The sequence below is a fragment of the Periplaneta americana genome, chromosome 3, assembly GCF_040183065.1.
Source record: "Periplaneta americana isolate PAMFEO1 chromosome 3, P.americana_PAMFEO1_priV1, whole genome shotgun sequence".
Classification (NCBI taxonomy): domain Eukaryota; kingdom Metazoa; phylum Arthropoda; class Insecta; order Blattodea; family Blattidae; genus Periplaneta; species Periplaneta americana.
Window position 1 is genome coordinate 192,021,543 of NC_091119.1, and position 20,952 is coordinate 192,042,494.

Here is a 20,952-nt window from a genome sequence, read left to right on the forward strand (position 1 = left end):
TATTTATTTGTTTATTTACTTATTTATTTCTTCAATTATTTAATTATTTATTTATTTATTTATTCATTTATTTATTTATTTGTGTGTTTGTGCGTGTTTATTTATTTATTCATTATTTATTTACGTATCTATTATTATGTATGTATTTATTTGTTTATTTACTTATTTATTTGTTGAATTATTTATTTATTTTTATTTATTTATTTATTTGTGTGTTTGTGTGTGTTTTTTATTTATTCATTATGTATTTACGTATCTATTTACGTATTTATTTATTTGTTTATTTACTTATTTATTTGTTCAATTATTTACTTATTTATATATTTTTGTTCTTTTATTTATTTATTTATTTATTTATTTATTTATTTAATCATTCATTTATTTATATGTTTATTTATCTACTTATATATATTTATTTATTCTTTGTTTGTTCGTTCGCTCATTCTTTCATTCGTTCATTCATTCCACACAAATCATGAAAAGAGTTCATACGAGCGCACCTACCTTTCCATGTTGCCTACACTGCTAGCGCATTGTGTTCAAAACTCTATAAATCACTGACTTAGGAGCGTTCTCCAAAAAACTTTATTTTCCATGGCATAGGCTATTTCAAAATTTAAATAACGTTTCATTCACTGTGGTTTTCTACAAAATTTTAAATCTGTTCTTGCGTTACAGAAATTAGCAATAACTTTTTTTTTGTAAAATTTGGCGTAAGGCGTTTCTCAAAAAACCAATTCCAATTTCTTCCTTATTTTTTATGAAGATTCATGTCCTTGACAGAATTGTAACGCATGACCATAACCTCTGCTGAGTGTCAAAACTTTTCTTTTATCCGTTACTTACAATAGGACTGTCATCTATTCGCGAATTTATCCCAAAATTTTCAGATACACCCTGTATACGATTTATTGCCGCTGCCTCACGCGTTATTCCGTAATATGTTACGTTACCTACAGCTGTTCCGATAAACTCTCGCCTTACTTAGAAAAAATTCGAACTCCGACTCCATTACTAAATCTTAAAACGAGATTCATTAACTCATGAAGAAAACTTAAGCAATATTTCTACTCAAATGAAACTTCTCTCTTTGCTCTGATTCCAAACAATAAAGAGCGCCGATAACAGAGAACGCCCGTAACAGCTAACGTCTGTTGAATATAGCAAAGCGAAATCTTCCCTTTGTGCTTGTAAGTATAAGGGGAAATTCGTAACGTAAAGAAAGGGTGCGTTATTAATTTCTTTCAAGATGCAATATACTTTAACACAGACATCTTACGTTCGATATTAACTGCTGGGAATTAAATTCCTTGCAAGGAAACACTTTATATTGGAAACGACTCTCCGGAGCTAATTATACTGTATGTGAGCCTTCAGTTCCAGAAGAACGGCTATAGCCTATGCAACGCTTCAAGTTTTCCATTAAGATATATTAATAAAGGTGAATGAAGGCGTTAAGGGTCACTAAACTATGAACTGTCTCCTTCCTACGTCGGAGAACTGTGTTCGATTTTTGGATAATACGAATTTGTACAACTTTCAGCAATTCTTGGCCTGACTCGGGACCTCACACAGCGAGGGTGATTATTGAGTATTGGTGGAATAGTGATTACCTAGTAAGAAGTTTACCTAGAAAGGATTTATTGTCACAGAATAGTACATATACATAGGCCTAATAATTAAAACTAACATATATACTATTTATAATTTTACACATTAAATATATAATTTAACACAGTTACTAAAACCAAATAATTAATATAAGTTGTTTTGTCTTGCACTTAAGTCTAGTTTTATGTCCTACACAAATGTATTAATTAACATCAATTAAAATTCATTGAACATTGCCACTGCTATATCTACAATTCTAGCACTCATTTTATTAAATAACTTTTGTTTCTGCAAAGGAATTTTTCAATGTTATATTTGTTCGGATCAAATTTCTGCATATTTAAAAGACAAAACCAAAATTCTTTCAATCATACATTATCATAATACACTTACTTACTCACTCATTTACTTACCTACAAATGGCTTTTAAGGACCCCGAAGGCCCTCACATAAGTCCGCCATCGGTTCCTATCCTGTGCAAGATTAATCCAGTCTCTACCATCATATCCCACCTCCCTCAAATCCATTTTAATATTATCCTCCCATCTACGTCTCGGCCTCCCCAAAGATCTTTTTCCTTCCGGTCTCCCAACTAACACTCTATATGCATTTCTGGATTCGCCCATACGTGCTACATGCCCTGCCCATCTCAAACGTCTGAATTTAATGTTCCTAATTATGTCAGATGAAGAATACAATGCGTGCAGTTCTGCATTGTGTAACTTTCTCCATTCTCCTGTAACTTCATCCCGCTTAGCCCCAAAATATTTTCATAAGCACCTTATTCTCAAACACCCTTAACCTCTGTTCCTCTCTCAGAGTGAGAGTCCAAGTTTCACAACCATACAGAACAACCGGTAATATAACTGTTTTATAAATTCTAACTTTCAGATTTTTTGACAGAAGACTAGATGACAAAAGCTTCTCAACCGAATAATAACACGCATTTCCCATACTTATTCTGCCTTTAATTTCCTCCCGAGTGTCATTTATATTTGTTACTGTTGCTCCAAGATATTTGAATTTTTCCAACCCTTGGAAGGATAAATCTCCAATTTTTATATTTCCATTTCGTACAATATTCAGGTCAGGAGACATAATCATATACTTTGTCTTTTCGGGATTTAGTTCTAAACCGATCGCTTTACTTGTTTCAAATAAAATTTCCGTGTTTTCCCTAATCGTTTGTGGATTTTCTCCTAACATATTCACGTCATCCGCATAGACAAGAAGCTGATGTAACCCGTTCAATTCCAAACCCTGCCTGTTATCCTGAACTGTCCTAATGGCATATTCTAAAGCGAAGTTAAAAAGTAAAGGTGATAGTGCATCTCCCTGCTTTAGCCCGCAGTGAATTGGAAAAGCATCAGATAGAAACTGACCTATACGGACTCTGCTGTATGTTTCACTGAGACACATTTTAATTAATCGAACTAGTTTCTTGGGAATACCAAATTCAATAAGAATATGATATAATACTTCCCTCTTAACCGAGGGACGGTAATCTATGAATAACTGATGTACTGTACCCTTATACTCCCATTTTTTTCTCCGTTATCTGTCGAATACAAAAAATCTGATCAATAGTCGATCTATTACGCCTAAAACCGCACTGATGATCCCCAATAATTTCATCTACGTACGGAGCTAATCTTCTCAAAAGAATATTGGACAAAATTTTGTACGACGTCAACAAAAGTGATATTCCTCGAAAGTTACTACAGTTGGTTTTGTCCCCCTTCTTAAAAATAGGTACAATTATGGACTCCTTCCATTGCTCTCGTACAATTTCCTTTTCCCAAATAGCAAGTACAAGTTTATAAATTTCGCATAAATACACTACTATCATAAACTGACGGAGCATATTGGGAATTAAATCAATGCTTTCCCAAAACACGCTATGAAATTTTGTCTCCAAAAGGAAGTAAAAACGAGCAAAATGATATTAAACTTTTTTGTTTTAAATATCTCAAACAATGACCCTCTGAAATAAATGACATTACTTACCTTCCAATCTCTATATGCTTAAATTGTAAATTTCAGCTGGTGATATTATGTCAAAGATGTTCTATAAAATCGCTTGCGCAGAGAATATAATTCCATAGCTCAACGTGAAGATTGGTTCTCTCTTTATTCCCCGATTCCTTGCGACAGTAGAAACTGTAAATGCAGGGGTTTATGTGATGCAACGCCACAATATCCTGCTGTACCCGGATTAGCAATCGAAAACCCTGGATTACGTAACGGGGATCATGTTCGCGCTACCTTTGATAGTAAACCGCATGGGCGTTGTAATTTCATTCTAGATGCATATATGACAAGGCACTGGTAGCCCCACTAAAACCACCAGCGCCCTCGGATGAAGCCCTCCCCTCGCTCTTGTACGTTGTACATTCACAGCAATTCTCTCCACGTCAAGTTTCTTTGTGTCGTCCTACATTGTCACGTTAGCTTCTAACAGGATTCTGTTAGGAGGACTTGGTGAAATTGTGTCAATAGGTCTGACATTCCATATCGATATTCTATAACTGAAAATCGATTTTGAACTTCGCTTTTGAGAACATTTCAATTAACCAACGTGCATGGAATGTAGAATTTGTACAAAGCTTCTGTTTTGGCTTTAGTGATTGCAGTATTTCCTTTGCCCCTCGGTATTCTGTAAATATATCAATAATCATCGAATTAGAGAAGGCATTCGGTACAGAATTAACGTAATACCCAAAGCATAGAATTTCCTCGCGGTTCAAATCCTTATTAGTACTAGCTGGTATGTAGTGGCAATAGAGGACATTTCCTCGGAATGCTTATATTTCGGTCTGATTAACCACAGAATGCAATCAGAAGCACAAAGCAGAGTTTGATGTGGAAATACAGGGTTACTACAAAAGAAATAGACACTTTCAGTGTTTTATAGATCCAAAACTATTACTGTCTTACTAATAAAAACTCTATATACAGACGTTTAACTGTCTTATACTTATACAATGAGTAGCTCGTTTATAAGTCGTGTGTAAATTCCTTACTAATAATCACTACATACGTCGTGTATAACAGTATAACTGTTACACAGCTACGTCATAGTTTCGTCATTACTTCGTTACGAAAGATAATAGAATGTCTGCGGTTTTTTATGTTTATTTTAGTAGGTTATTTTACGACGCTCTATCAACATCTAAGGTTATTTAGCGTCTGAATGAGATGAAGGTGATAATGATAATGCCGGTGAAATGAGTCCGGAGTCCAACACCGAAAGTTACTCAGCATTTGCTCATATTGGGTTGAGGGAAAACCCCGGAAGAAACCTCAACCAGGTAACTTGCCCCTACCGGGAATCGAACCCGGGCCACCTGGTTCGCAGCCAGACGCGCTGACCGTTACTCCACAGGTGTGGACATATCTGAGGTTCTCTATTGCATCCGGTAGAGCGCTCTAGTGTGGCGTGTTAAGTATCGATAGTACAACTGGCTCTAATCGATTACCATACTATATTTTGGTCAAAGAGTACAAGCCACAGTAATATTATTCTGATTATTCTGTGCTCTTTGGTTACTAGGCAACCATCATCATAAAATGACAGTCGATACGAACAGCTGTTAGAGGGGCGGCCATTTTTTCGCTATATACAACGCTTAAACAAGGGGTTTCGTGTATATAACTACTGCAAAGCAATTCCCATTGTATAGTTACAGGCTGTTTATACGTCCATCGCTTATGCATGGTTTATTAGTAAAGTTTTCTGTCTCAACTCTGCATAAGTCTAGTATAAAAACTATACGCTGTTTATTAGTAAGACTGTTAATGTTTTCGGAATCAGTTTACACTCTGTAAAGTAATTTTTCAAGTTTATTTTGGGAACTCACAAATGTTCAATGGGTAGTAAGAATAAAACGGAATACATCTATCTGGGCCAATTGGTCGGATTCAAAAGCTGCATGACGAGAGAACTAAAAAGAAGAATTGCATCAGCATGGAGAGCTTTCTGGTCACTGCAATTCGTACTCCTTGACAAGACACTGAACCGCAAACTAAAGCTGGAGGTGCTGCAATCCTGTATTCTCCCAACCTTACTTTACGGCTGTCAGACCTGGAAACTGACCTCGAACTAGAAGAGACAGATTCAGATCTGCCAGCGCAAAATGGAGAGGAAAATCCTAGGACTCTCCCTCAGAGACAAGATTTCCAACACCAGACTCAAGCAGATGACAAACACCAGAGATATGGCACACCAAGGGGAGCGCCTGAAATGGAAATGGGGAGGCCACGTGTCGAGACTTGAAGGCTGCAGATGGGCGCATATTTCCACCACGTGGGACCCACGCATCGGGAGGCGAAACCGAGCAAGACCTGGGACCAGATGGGCGGACTTCTTCAAGAGCCTAGCTGGATCCCTTTGGTCCAGAACAGCCAAGAACCGAGAAGAATGGAGATCGCTACAGTTTGCAAGTATCGAGTGAGAGTGCAAGTGTACACACACGAACGACGAACAAAACTTATATAGAACAGAACCTACCGTCATGCGGATTAGCTCACCGCATGATCTCTAAAGAACTCCCCTTTTAGGAGGCCATAGCCCTTCACGGGAAATCCAAAGGCTATTTAATTTCATTTCACTTCACTCTTTCAAGTTTGGTATTGCACTTACGAGTATGAGCTCTTCCTGTGATTATATATATGTAACCACTAGAACATACTTATTTTCATAAGAATAAAAACATTCTACCTAACGCGAATATATACTCATCTCAACAGCCTTCTTGATCATTTAAAAGTTAGTACAAGAACATCATTTTATTTTTACTAACATTTTAAATTTTAACCTGGCTGTACCTTTGGATTAACTGTTGAGAACCGGAAACACCGTTTGCTACCCCCTTCCATGACTGGAGTTCGATTATACTGGCGTAAAATACAAACAAATCACTTTACTAAGTATAGAAGAGAAGAGAAGTAGTTCATCCATTTACGTAAACTAGGAAATATCGCAATTTTGAGTTTCATAATTTTCATTAGGTTTTTGTTTAATCAAAATACAGTACAGTATTAACAATAACTGTTTTTACTCACGAACTGAGTTATCCATGCGAACGTATTTATTATGCAGTGTATATTATACTGTCTACAGCATATTAGCATGCAATATAGAGAATGAAGTTAAATTGAAAAATAATCATAATACAGATATTTAACACATTTTTTAAAATGGTGGCCGTTCATTTCAATACAGGCTTCAGTTATTTTGTGCATATTATCGCACTATAGACTATTGTATCTAATTCCAATTACCAGTTTCGTCCTTCTTACTAGTAACTCGTGTTGAAATAATTCTGTACCTACTCTATAAAAGAGTACCTTACGTACTGTAAATTCAATTTTCACTCTGCCCGACCCGAAAAGATAAAATTACTCAGACATGCTATCTGCTGTCCGTCCAAGTGATTATGCCGCAGGATCGTAGAAAGGGGGGAAATCACGTGACAGTCAATTACTTAACGAGGCCCTTTTATTTAAGTTATTTTAAGCAGTTATATAATATTACGTAGACGTCCAATTCCTAACAGAAATTAATGCTTTCAGAAAAGCCACTAAGATAGTCCAGCCACTATCCTTTACAGAGGGGCGAACAGAAGCGAATGGGGAAACCGAGATGTGACGTACGCAAACGGACGACAGTACCTGTGCGAAAATATGATTCAATATTGAAAGCTCTTTCGTCACTGGAAAACGAGAACATATTTCTGGAACGTACTATACTCACTAACTTAATACTGTTTACTATATGCGGCCTTGGTTCTGTGTGGAGGACAGTTGGAACTTCATTAGTAGAAGAAGTGGGAGTAAAGTGCATTCAAAAACTCAGATACAATAAAAATTGAAGTAAAAATAAAATGATGTCCCTCTATATACTCGTGTTATCTATCCTCTTTGAACACATCGCACCATGATGCTTAATTTTTATATAAATTCGCATGTTGTCGGCATGTTGTAGTGATTTGTGTTTTGATTTTTGTTAATTTTGATAATGGATATATAGATAAATTACATGAAAGGCAGAATGAATCAGTGCACTTTCAGTGCATTCTTGAGTAGGCAGTTTTTTTTTTAGTTAATGATCCAGCCAATTTCTTTTTGTCTTTCTGATCACTTTCAGCATAATTTTTTTCTTCAACCACTCTTTCCAATGCAACTTCATTTCTAATTCTGTCTGCCTATTTTACACGTCCAATTCTTCTCCATATCCACTTTTAAAATGCTTCCAATCGTTACTCTTAATTTCTTTCTACGTCCATGTTTCTACCCCATACAGTGCCACACACCACACAAAACACTTCACTGGTCTCTTCTTTTTTCACAGGTCCATAGAAGATGCTCCTTTTTCTGTTTGAAAGCTTCCTTTTTCCATTGCTGTCCTTTTCACTTTCTGACAGCAGGTTATGTTATTGCTTGTATTATACTCCAAGTATTTGAAGATTTCTACTTGTTCTACTGCCTAATTTCGAACTTGCGCGTTTGCCTTTCTTTTCTTCTTCAAATAACCATGATCCTTGTCTTGTGCGCTGTGCTTACTGTACAGACGTGGACAAATTATTAGACTAAAACGTTTTTTTGGAAACATAATATAATTCGTCATATCAACTATCAGTATAATTCACAGAGTCTCTATTGTTGTAAATATGATTGTTTACATCTTGCGGTACATTTTTCCAATGGTTAAGCATATTATGTTTGTACTACTGGTGTTTTAATTAGGCCTATATACTGCAGAAGATATTCTCCCATGGCCTGCAAGAAGACCGGACATGAACGAAATTTAAAGTCTGTGATCTATACTGAAGAAGAAAGTGAACAAAAAGAGACTTACAACCATACATGGACTCATTTAAGCACTGTCTGATATCTGGCTAAATGATGCTGATATTCAAAGAAAGTATCAAACTTTTGTTTCCAGCATCCCTGACAAAATCATGTGTTAATAAAGAATAAGGGAATGTCCACAAAATATTAGTAACCTCAAGACTCAATTTTCTGTTCATTATATCTGTGCAAAACACATTTTTGTTCGTTATTTCTACCGATAAATATAGCTTCGTTGCATATGTAATTAATTTAGTCTAATAATTTGTCCACGTCTGTATTAGAATTTCTCTAAATTGTTCATATTACTTTTCAAACCTTAGATGCGCTCTCTGCTTCAAAGTTTGTCTGAATATGGAATTAATTACAGACACACAATTATGACACAAGACGAAATATTAATTCAACATTAGTAGAACCTAAATGTCTCACATCTGCTGGTCTAAAGCATAGCATAAATTTTGGCCCTCGGTTGTACAATGCTTTAACTAAATTACACCCAGAACTTCTAACATGTAACCCACTAACATATAACAAGAAAATTAGAAACGTGTTAATATCTTCAATTTGATTAAATAAATTTATAGACTATGTGTATGAATTAATCAACCTATATTATATTTCTATTCTATAATTTTGAAATATATATTAATCCTACTTTTCACGTGCGATATTATCCTTCTATAGTGTTAATATTATATTATATAATTCCATTGCCGCTGTAATTATATTTTAGTTCCTATTTTATTTTACTTATTTATTTATATTATTATTTTTTTATTTTAATATTATATCTGAACTGCGACCGAGCACGAGCGCTGCTCATTCGGTCTCAAATTTTGTTAATACTACTGTATCTTCTTTCTATATTGCTTGTATTATCTTAGTTGTATTTCTCTTTGTTTGTTTTGTAATTATATTTCTTTATTCTGTATATTTGAAATAAATAAAATTGAAAAAAAAATTTAAATGTCATGTTGAGTTCAGGTAAGTTTGTGAAATAATATCATATAAATAGTTTTTTATTTTTCAGTCAATCACTTGTCATGTTAAGATGGCAGAAATGGATTCTGTTACATCAAGATACAATGTTAAAAAAACGTCACGAATATTTTCGACTTACTTTCAAGTCATCTTCAGGTGATGGTTTTCTGACAAACAAATATTTGAACTAGGTACATCTTTCATATAACGCCTCCCACCACGGCGAATAGACTGAGATTTTCTTTTACATCCACTTCATACAGTCTTCCAATACATTGAACGTCATACAGAACAAGCCTAGTCTTCAGTTTTATACATAATAAAATTTGTAAACGATTTTAACTTCATAATTCAGGCACACTGCATGCGCCTCAATATATATTGTATTATATTCATTGGAAGGTTCTCTATCTGTATGTTAATTTTAATTTCAAGACTATGTACGCCATCCAACCATTTTATGTAAAGCATGTATTGTCAGAATATTTACTAGTGTTTTTATAAATGTGTTTAAATAATAATTTCACCTAGTTCAAATATTTGTTTGTCAGAAAACCATCACCTGAAGATGACTTGAAAGTAAGTAGAAAATATTCGTGACGTCTTTTAACATTGTATTTTGATGTAACAGAATCCATTTCTGCCATCTTAACATGATAAGTGATTGATTGAAAAATAAAAAACTATTTATGCTCGACCATGCCGAAATGTAGTAATTATACACCTGGTAGCAGTCCTTTAATGCATGTCATTAAAGTACACCTACACATTAAAGTACAGGTGTTCAGCCAATGACAAGTCAGCTTTGTACCGCTATAAAACCGCAAGTATCGATTATTCTCGGATATGCATTCGAAAGAGAATGAGCAAAAAGTTACGGAGGCTGGAAATCTAATACTGTCGCAGAAGGTTAAGTTCTGTTACTATAATAATTAGCGTTAATTGTAAATAATATTCAAATAAATTCAATTTGTCATCTCGTTTTTCAATGTCTAATTTAATTTCAATGTTATATGAAAGTTAATATTTAGTTTACTCTGTAGGTTCTTATAGGCTATCAAGGTCAATTTGGACATCTGTTCCTCGGAAAAAATCAATACTTTCGCGTCTGCGCACATCTCACAATTTATGAGGTATTGCTCAAGGTCAGTTAGATACAAATAAAATGAATAATTTCAAGTTAGAAATATGGTCGAGCATAAAAAGTCATATGAAACTCGCCTATAATGGTAATTAAGAAGCTCGTATGAAAATTATGAAACTCGCTTGCGCTCGTTTCATAAACATCCATACTCGCTTCTTAATTACTATCATTATAGGCTCGTTGCATAATGTACTATTATATGATATGAATAGGGAATGCTTTAAACAACAAGTCTTATAATGGTGGTAAAAGCTTTCTGTTTAAGATTGGATATGAAGGTAGCAAACCTGGCCAAAACGCATTGCCGCTACATTTTACATAAAAACTAACTCTGTGATAGAGCTCCAATTGGCAATAGCATTCAAGAAGTTCGAACTCGACGTTATCGTAAGACTGCTGCTGCTATTGTAGAAAGTTTTAATAAGCGCATTGCTAATTGAAGGTGTTTTTGCTTGCAGGAGAACTGCCAGAACTACATCCGGATCCTCGCGCGCACCGGACCGGGAAAGCTGCTCATCTGCGGGACCAACTCATTCAAGCCCATCTGCAGGGACTACAGCGTGCAGGTCAGAGTCGTCTTCAACGCTTACCTTGTAGCCATTAAACTGAAGTATTTAACAGATTATAATTAATTTTAGTAACAAGTTCACATCATCAGCAGCGTCATGAATTAAATTCAGTTGTTTTTACCATCATCATTCGAAATTGTTCATTCCAGGAACTGTTAAGGGAACCTGACACATATGAAAAATAATGGACATTTTCATTTTTGTTTTTTTTTTTTCTCCATTATATTTTCTGAAATTTCTTCTTCCACCGGTATATGAAACATGCTATGCGATACTTAACTCCTAAAAGAGTATGTTTTTGTAAAATTCGCCATATACAGCTGGATTGTACTAAACATCTTGAAGGTAATTTTGCATAAGTAAATATTTTCTGTACAAAATGCAGCTTTTCTCAGTTTCTATTCTTCAGAATTACTCCAAACTTTAAGGGAACATTCATTATTGCTTAGTGCGTAACTTAACACGGGGATTTTATAAAATTTAAATATTAACAAAGAAGCTAACCATAAAAATGTAGCAAAAATTAATATTCAAATTAATTTGCATTATATGAAAAAAAAAAATCATAAGGTGGACATTAAATTGTATTTTTTCAAAAATCCGCTATAAATTAACGCTAAAAACGCTAAAAAAACTTCAGAATATAGAGGGCTGTGCTGCACATATTGCTTGAGGTAAGGCGTAACATATTGGGTGGAATGCATAAAGTTGTAGTATTACCTTTTGCTTTGACTGTAGACGATAGTTGAAATAAAAGTATATACTTCGTTTTGTATGCATAAACCTGATACTACCCCTACGAAGTATGTACTACGCGGTGGTAGTATAACCCAGTGGTCGTCAGCACTCGCTGAAATGTGCAATGAGTACGCGGTGCCGTCCCTTGTGCACCGTCGTGCAACAGGGCGAGATATAGAGCATACCCGCTAGCAGCTACGAGAGCACTAGAGTACACTGCGTTTTCCGCGGATGAGAGAGGCTAGCCCCAGCGTGCTTTGTGCTTACGACCAACCTATTAAGAGTATTCGATTATATCGATTATCGACAGTGCGTCGGGCTTATTCTCTAAGATTCGTTAGTTTTCGCCTTCCATGTATTTCTGTTAATTTCTTGTTGGGGAAAATTGATTGTTGTCCTCAAAATTTGGTTAGTTTAAAAAAAAAAAAAAAAAAAGGGGGGGGGGGACAATTACGACGAAGTGGAAGAGAGAGAACGAGAACACAGCCTTCCAGATCAACTTTCTGCTAAGCAGGAAAGAATTTACTATGGGCTTTTATACATAAAGACCGTAGCATATATTACGAAAACCTTAGCAATAGCATTTACTTCAACTTTATGCATACCAGCCATTGACTGTACCGAAGATGTAGTTGTAATGATTATTAAACACAGATTAAAACTTTGTAGCTGAAAATTTTATTTACAACCTGAATTATACAAATTATTCTTATATTATTTCAATGTACCGAAGTACATATGATATTTCCATGCAGATATTCTGCGTCATCATACGATGAAAGAGTAATGGAAATATCATATGTACTTCGGTACATTGAAATAATATATGATATGCGTAAATCACGAAGTGATTTAAGACGGCGCTTATTCCGTCGGATCCCGGTCAAGTAGTCACTCACAACGAGTGCACCTCAGCACATGTGTGGACTTCGGTCCTATGTTCATAGACATCTATGATGTAGTGCAGAGGGCGGCCACTAGAGGGAACCCAAGAGTTGGAACTCAATCAGAGACAATTCTGTCCGACGTCGGGGTTGTATCCGGTGTGGCTTAGTGGATAAAGCATCAGCACGTAGAGCTGAAAACCCGGGTTCAAATCCCGGCGCCGGAGGGAATTTTTCTCCGTTCCATTACTCTTTCATCAAATTATTCTTGTTTGCGCTTCAGTTTTAAATTTTATCACACCTGTGGTTATTTTCAAAGGAATATTCCTTCTGAATATTCTACCATTCTTTTCTGCCTCATTTACAAGAGTTCTGTTCCAAGTCTCTTTTTCTGGAATCGAAGCCTGTTATCCTACTAATATACGACATACATAATGTTTAACTGTGTGTGCTGTAGTTGCACTGTGGAAAGAAGTCTGCGGTGTGATGGCTGTAATTTTACACAAAACATAAAATATTCCCGCGTGAATATTGTGCAAGGGATCCGTTAACCGCGCCGGATTCGAGTGTGGAGCGCGAGTATATGATAATGCTTTCTGCAGAGTGGAGTCTAATGTTTTCATCACACGATGTAACCTCGTTATCTCTGAGTGCTGCAGGAGATACTATATAATTCCGAGTAGAGAAATTTCACAGAAAAATTGATAGAAATTGAATTGCAAAAGTGGCGGTAATGTTTGTATTTCCTGTTTATTCAGAGCAGCAAGTAATTTTTTACTTCCTTCTCAATATCATTCCATTCCTTTGCAACTTATATTATTATCTTGATCTTTTAGGAATTCGCTTTTCTAATTTTCATATCTTGCACTAATCATTATGTTTACGTATTTATATACAGTAGAGCCTCAATTTTAGACAGTTTTTGCAAAATGATCCGTTGTTGAACTACAATAAACAGGATTTTTAAATTAAAAAAAAAAACAAAATAAAACAAAAATCATATTTAGAGAACGAACATGGTTTAATGTCTTCAAGATTTTACATATAACTGTTTCTTCTCTAAGAAAATTGTGATAGAAGTCGTATGTTAGACTAATTTTGACCCACTCCGTAGACTGCAGCCGTGGCGAAAATGTGATCGTGCGCCGAGCCACTGTGTAACCTGCAACGTGCATAGCACCTATGGAGGGAGGCGGGCACCCGAAGGGGAAGTGAAGCAACTGTCTGACTTATTGACGGATTTTCATTTTCCTTACGTCAAGCACTTAAATATAATTTTATACAGTATAATGTTACAAACTAATGTTTAGTACGTGTAGGTCTAACGAAGAAAGAAATGAACAAGAAAACATAGGACACATTATCACAACCTAAAATTAACTGTCTTCAGAATGTCTCTGCGACAGAGTTTCAAAATCAGGAATTATATCACTTACTGCCAGTCGTAGTTGATCACGAACGTATTTGTCTGTCAGTCGTGATCTAAATTTAGTTTTTACTATTTTCATTGGTGAAAATAATTTTTCACAAGTTAGTTGTCGCGAACATGGCTTCAAGAGAGCAAGCGAAATAACGAAACTTCAGATATTTATTTTTTTGGCAAAGATTTGAAAAGTTCAACATTTGTCAAGTCCTTACATCTAGCTTTCGTTTAGCATCACATTGTAAATCTGCGAGTTTAAATTGAAGATCTCACCGCATTATTCGTACATCTGCTGAAAAAGGATCGACGTACAGAAATGATGATGATGATGATGATGATGATGGTAGTAGTAGTAGTAGCAGTAATAATAATAATAATAATAATAATAATAATAATAATAATAATGATAACAATTAACCTTTTAATGTTTCATGAGTAACATGTACGAGTAGTATAATGCCGTTTTATGTTATACAACCGTTTTCCTCGTAATACTTGTGAACAAATCATACATTTAATAGTGCACACCTGTGGAATAACGGTCAGCGCGTCTGACCGCGAAACCAGATGGCCCGGTCGGGGCAAGTTACCTGGTTGAGGTTTTTCCTCAACCAAATAGCCTACGAGCAAATGCTGGGTAACTTTCGGTGCTGGACCCCGGACTCATTTCACCGGCATTATCATCTTCATTTCATTCAGACGCTAAATAACCTAGATGTTGATACAGCGTCGTAAAATAACCCAATATAATAATAATAATAATTAATAATAATAATAATAATAATAATAATAATAAATTTAATATTCTCATCATATTGTCAACAAAAAAAGTGCGTCCTCGCATCTCACTTCAAAGTTTCGTTTTTGTATAGGTACATGGTTTCGAGAGAGACATTGCGACGATATGCTACTGGCAGGCCAGAGACAAATACAGATGGAACGGAGTTTGACTCCAGTGAGTGAGAGGGTGGGGGTTGGGGTAGGTAGGAAATGCATAGCTATCACTGCGAACCACAATGTGCTCGCGAGTCATATTTTCGCCACGGCTGCCGTAGAATATAACCTTTCCTAGTAGTTTTTATCCCGTAAACATTCTCTGCAGCTACCAAGATATTACGACTCAGGGGGTAGAATAGATTTCGAGTTAATTTTAAAGTTGTTCTTTGTCTTTGTAATCGAATTTGGTGTTTTAAGTAGACCATTTGTTTTCACGTGCCGGAGGAACAAGCCCGTTAATGTGCGACTTTGATGGCTGACGGTCGTTAAAAAGTGTAATTCATGCCGTTCTCGACTGCGACCCATATTACTTCCAGCAATACATTAGCACGTTGTGAGGAAAGTAAACACTCCCCTAATATAAAATCGCTGTTGCGATATAAAACGTAGAAAATGGCCGAGTAAATGCTTTGTTAATGACATTTTTCCCTCTTAAAAAGGGGCATATTTCTGTGACCTTTACAGTGGAGATAATATTTTGCAGTGTGCATTACACTTGTTACAATGATTGTAGTCTCTATTGGGATGGAAATGAGATGGGTTTCGCAGCTGAGACCCGTTCGTTATATGCGTGTCCTGGTTGTAAACTCACGAGTTATGTTGACTTGTCTCAGTCGCCATTTCTAGCTCTTTTTTTTTTTTCCTCAATGTGCTTTACGATCTAATGTAGAAGATTTTATGAAGTGGATAAAAACTGGCAGCTAGAATTTTTTATATATGGAGAAAACGAGTATAAATGCGCGAATTTTTTTGTGTGTCTGTTAAGATAAATTTAGCCAGTAGTTAACAGAGGGGGGGGGATAAGAGTTACCACTGAATCTCTCTGCCTCGCTTGTAAGCAAGGATTTTTGCTTGAAGTAAGTTGCTTTCTATGTGGCATAGAAATGGGGTTAAATGTTCCCCTCAGCCTCCAAGTCGTTATAGTTGCATTCATTTAACAGTGAGTGAACACAATTTGGCTCGACTTCTAGTTTCCTCGGGTCGAGACCCGTGCAAGAAACAGCCCTGGCCTTATATCCAGAATCTTGTAATTACAGCTCAGAAATTTTAGCAGTTTGACGTCATAAGCAATCACGAAATAAATGAAGTATTTTAACGTGAAACGTTTTATGCGTTAAAGGTTCGAGAAATATGGACCCTGTTTTATAAATACACTAAGAATATTGGCTTATAGCCTACATAGTGTCCCAAATTGATGTATACACACTTTGAAATATTATTTCACAGCAAAGAAATGAGATAGAAATACGATTTTTGCGGTGTATAATTCATTCATTCATTCATTCATTTATTCATTCATTTTATTCCATATATCTTACATAAGCAATGAAACTTTAAGATGTGGAACAAGTCAAAATTTTACAATACTACAATTACAATGTATGACTTGAGGCTTTCCCGGCGTTTGATATAGAATAACTCTTCTCGGGTTCTCAGCCAGGTGAGTTGGAGATTAGCTTCCAAGCTTTCGACGGCTAGCTCTGCCATCTTCTTCAGGGATGAAGAAGATGGCAGAGCTAGCCGTCGAAAGCTTGGAAGCTAATCTCCAACTCACCTGGCTGAGAACCCGAGAAGAGTTATTCTACAATTACAATTTTTACAAATTTTCATAGTTTTACAATTTAGTAATTTTCTACAATTCTTACAATTTTGTGCAATTTTTTACAATATTTTGGCGAGATGTAGTGAGATGAGGTGAGGTCCGAGGATTCGTCAAAATATTACCCGGCATTTGCCTTGTGGTTGGGGAAAACCTCGGAAAAACCCAACCAGGTAATCAAATCAAAGGGGGGTAATCAAATCAAAGGGGTTGATGCCAAGGACTCGCCATAGACCATCCGGCTTCAGTCCCACGGCTGTGGAAAACCTCGGAAGAAACCAAAGACCAAAGGGGGCTCCAACCCAAGCCCGAACGCAGCTCCGGATCAGCAGCCCAGCGAGTCTGCCGACTGAGCTACATCGATGGCTCTACTAAAAGTATACAGCACATAGCCAATCAGATTATTAAATTTACAAACGAAAACGATCATTCATCAGTTGAGCTATATGTATAATACAAAACAAGTAAGTTAATTAAATTTAAGGCATAAACAATTCAACCAGTTGTGATATACAGAAATTGATAATACATATCATGCAAACTACTTCAAATTACAAACACAAACAATTTATCAATAGAGCTATATAGATTACTATTCAATTTGAAGCATGTACAATTCATCGGCCAAAACTATACAAATATACGCAATACAAAGTAGCATACTTTCATTAAGCTATACAAATTTGTGCAATTAATAACAAGTAGATTAATTCAATTTATAATCATAAACAATTCATCAGAAGGCAGTGGAAAGCATGGAAACATGTTCATCTGTTTATAAACAAACATAGCGGTGCAATTATCGTTCGATGAACGTAAGTGGATACTGAAATGCTATTGGAAAGTGGAGAATGTTGTTGAGATTCAACGACGTTGGAGAGTTGAATCTGGAACACATTCATTAACAAGGTTAACTATCACAAGAATCCGAGACAAGTTTGAAGTTGATGGAACGGTGCAAGATGTGTTGAAAGGGCGATGCGGAAGAAAGAGAAGTTCCACCGATAACGTGAGTGTTGATGCAGTCATGCAGGCTTTTGCACAATCCCCAAAGAAGTCAATGAGGCAATGTTCTCGTGAGATTGCTACCAGCAAATCCAGTGTTCATCGAATTTAGAAAAATGCTACCGTCTGTAAAATATGCGGCACTATTTTTAAACATCCTGTATATACAATTAATGTACTGTTCTCCAACCAGGAGATCAACCGTGAAAGGAATGTGCTTACTATTGCATCATCTATTGGAGCGAGGTAGATAGATAATATTATCGTTATAACGTCACTTTAAAAACCATGCGCTCTCCTGCATATGTTATTTCCTATATGGAGGGATTAAAAGACCAGGAGATTAACAGCGATCTAATTTTGTAACTAGGGTACAATAAATTTTTTAGTATTTATTTATTTAACCTGGTAGAGATAAGGCCGTCAGGCCTTCTCTGCCCCTCTACCAGGAGATTACAACTATAATATGAACAATAAAATTGCAATTAATATTAAATTTACAAATACAATTACAATAAAAATTAAAGTACGACAAGATTACCTGATTAATGAAAGCTAGACATTTTATGATAGAAGTTAAGAACAAAGAATATTTTTGTATTTACTGAATTACAAATTAAACCTACAATAACAAAAATCTATAGTGATGAAATTACCGGATAATGAAATATTTTGTGATAGATTAAGAGAACTATTTACTATAAAACTATAAATATGTGTGTAACAATGTTATTGTTTGTGCTGTGAGAGCAAGTCAATAGAGATACGAGTATCCAAGTGTGTGACCTTATGACATCTTATGACATCAACATTCATTCACAGCATTACCACAGTCTAGTATATACAGTCGCGAAGCTCAATACGTTGTAAATATGCAAACATTAGATAGTTGATCACCACTAGGATCGCTAACATCGCCTCATTACAGGCAATGCAAAATAGAACCGTCACAGTCTATTGTTTCTAGCACCCTTCGTGACTGTGGCATTACCCCGCTCCGTTTCATTCCGCAAAGACTTTCTCGTGGTTGGAGCACAGAATACAATTGGAAAGATGTACCTCCTTCCTTAAACGCATTTTTAGCCATTGTTTTCACAGCCGTTCTTGCTTCAGAATTTATTCAATAACTAGCCGTACCCGTGCGCTCCGCTGCACCCGTTAGAAATAAATATAAAGTAATTACATAATTAAAATAGGACATTTATCCAGGGATGATTCGTGTTTGATAGAAGGATAAATCGTTTAATATGTTACTTAATTTAAATTGTATTTAAATAATTAAAATGCGATCATTTTGGTCCAGAGACCACTCATTTGGTGCAATGACAATTCCTTTAACATGTTTCTTAATTTTTATTACATGCATCCATACTTTAATGAAGACTGACATATCATTTAGATTTAATGTGTATCCTTTATTTTACTTGCTATATGTTTCCATTGAATTATGATAATAACTTAATTTTAACCCTTGTTTTCTACGTATTCAGTAAATGGCGCTTGGGCCACTATGGTTCTGAGCTCTTCAAATAACTTAAATAACTTATATTATATTATATTATATTATATGATATGATATGATATGATATGATATGATATGATATGATATGATATGATATGATATGATATGATATGATATGATATGATATGATATGATATATGATATGATATGATATGATATGATATGATATGATATGATATATGATATGATATATGATATGATATGATATTATATTATATTATATTATATTATATTATATTATATTATATTATATTATATTATATTATATTATATTATATAAAAAATGTGTTGATAACGGATGTACACCGATAAGTAAGTTTTTAATTTGTTATGGGGGCTCTTGAATCTCAGGAGGAACAAATTTTATTTTACAACAGCGCAATATAATCTGCTTGGCTCATTACCCAATTTTTTTGCATTGCATTTAATGCATATGTATTTTATGTATTTTAACACGATTCAATTGAGCATAGTTAAAATTGGGATTATAAAATAATGGAATGCTAAGCTAACATATTATTATTGCATACTAAATCCATACACTCTTGTGATTCGTTAATTCTCTGAGATAAACATTATTTTAAGAAATACAGGAAACGAATACACAGATAGCCTATCAAGTTGTTTGTGCATAGGAAGCTATTTTAATCTTACCTGTCCTCAATTCACTCAGACGTTACTGTAATAACATTATAGCATTATGTCCATCTAGAGACACTACACTTTCCAATGGTGAAATAATAATTAATTACACAAATCGGTTAATTTAGCTTCCGATATTACTTCATACAAACACGGAAACATTCTCTGTAGGCTATGATTCATAGCTTTCGATTGTTGTTGACCAAGGCCCCTTATAGACGAATTCATTTGTTTATTTCATTACACCGCCTTAGATGGCAGTTATTTTAATTTTGAAACTCATTTATCTCATTAAATATCAGTCCTATCAAAATTTTTCAAAGAATAAAACTTATCGGAAACGATGTGTAAAGAAGCTTTTGTTATGTACCATTTTCACAAAAATCAATAATAAGCGAGATATTTCGATTTATTTAATTCAGACCCCCTTATAACCCCCCTTTTAAATAATCTATTTTGAATGCCATATACCATACAATCTAAGTTACAACGAACTTAATTTATATTCCAATTTTCATCGAAATCGGTTCAGCCATTATCGCGTGAAAAGGTAACAAACATACAGACAGACAGACAGACAGACATACAAACAAAAATTTCAAAAAAGCGATTTTCGGTTTCAGGGTGGTTAATTATATATGTTAGGACCAATTATTTTTGGAAAATCGAAAATTACCAGAAAAATTTCGGCTACAGATTTATTATTAGTATAGATGTAATAGCTACCACGCATAAAGGCAGTTGCAATATTGCTGACATTTGAGGGAATTTCTGTCTACATGATACAATATGAAAAGATCAATATTTGTGTCACAGTTTGAGAGCTACAGAAAAGTGATCGCATCCTAAAAGCAGAACAGAAATCACGCGCATACAAGCTGAAATTTCAGGTATTCTACTTTATGGTATTTTATCCCAGTTAATTTATTGCATAACGCACCCCCGTCCCACCACCCCCTAGGCATCCCAATCACTGATCTGT

At 35.1% G+C, this 20,952-nt stretch overlaps 1 protein-coding gene and 1 non-coding gene across 2 annotated transcripts in view; one reads left to right on the forward strand and one right to left on the reverse strand.

Annotated features, from left to right (window-relative positions):
- The window catches only part of Sema1a (semaphorin 1a), a 1,121,749-nt gene that overhangs the window by 782,778 nt on the left and 318,019 nt on the right, over positions 1–20,952 (forward strand). Inside the window, exon 4 of the mRNA XM_069822411.1 lies at positions 11,050–11,157. Coding sequence (XP_069678512.1) covers positions 11,050–11,157 — 108 coding nt within the window. The remainder of the gene's footprint in view (positions 1–11,049; positions 11,158–20,952) is intronic.
- On the reverse strand, positions 4,929–5,004 carry TRNAR-GCG (transfer RNA arginine (anticodon GCG)). The gene has a single exon. It is a non-coding gene; the product is annotated as a tRNA-Arg (tRNA).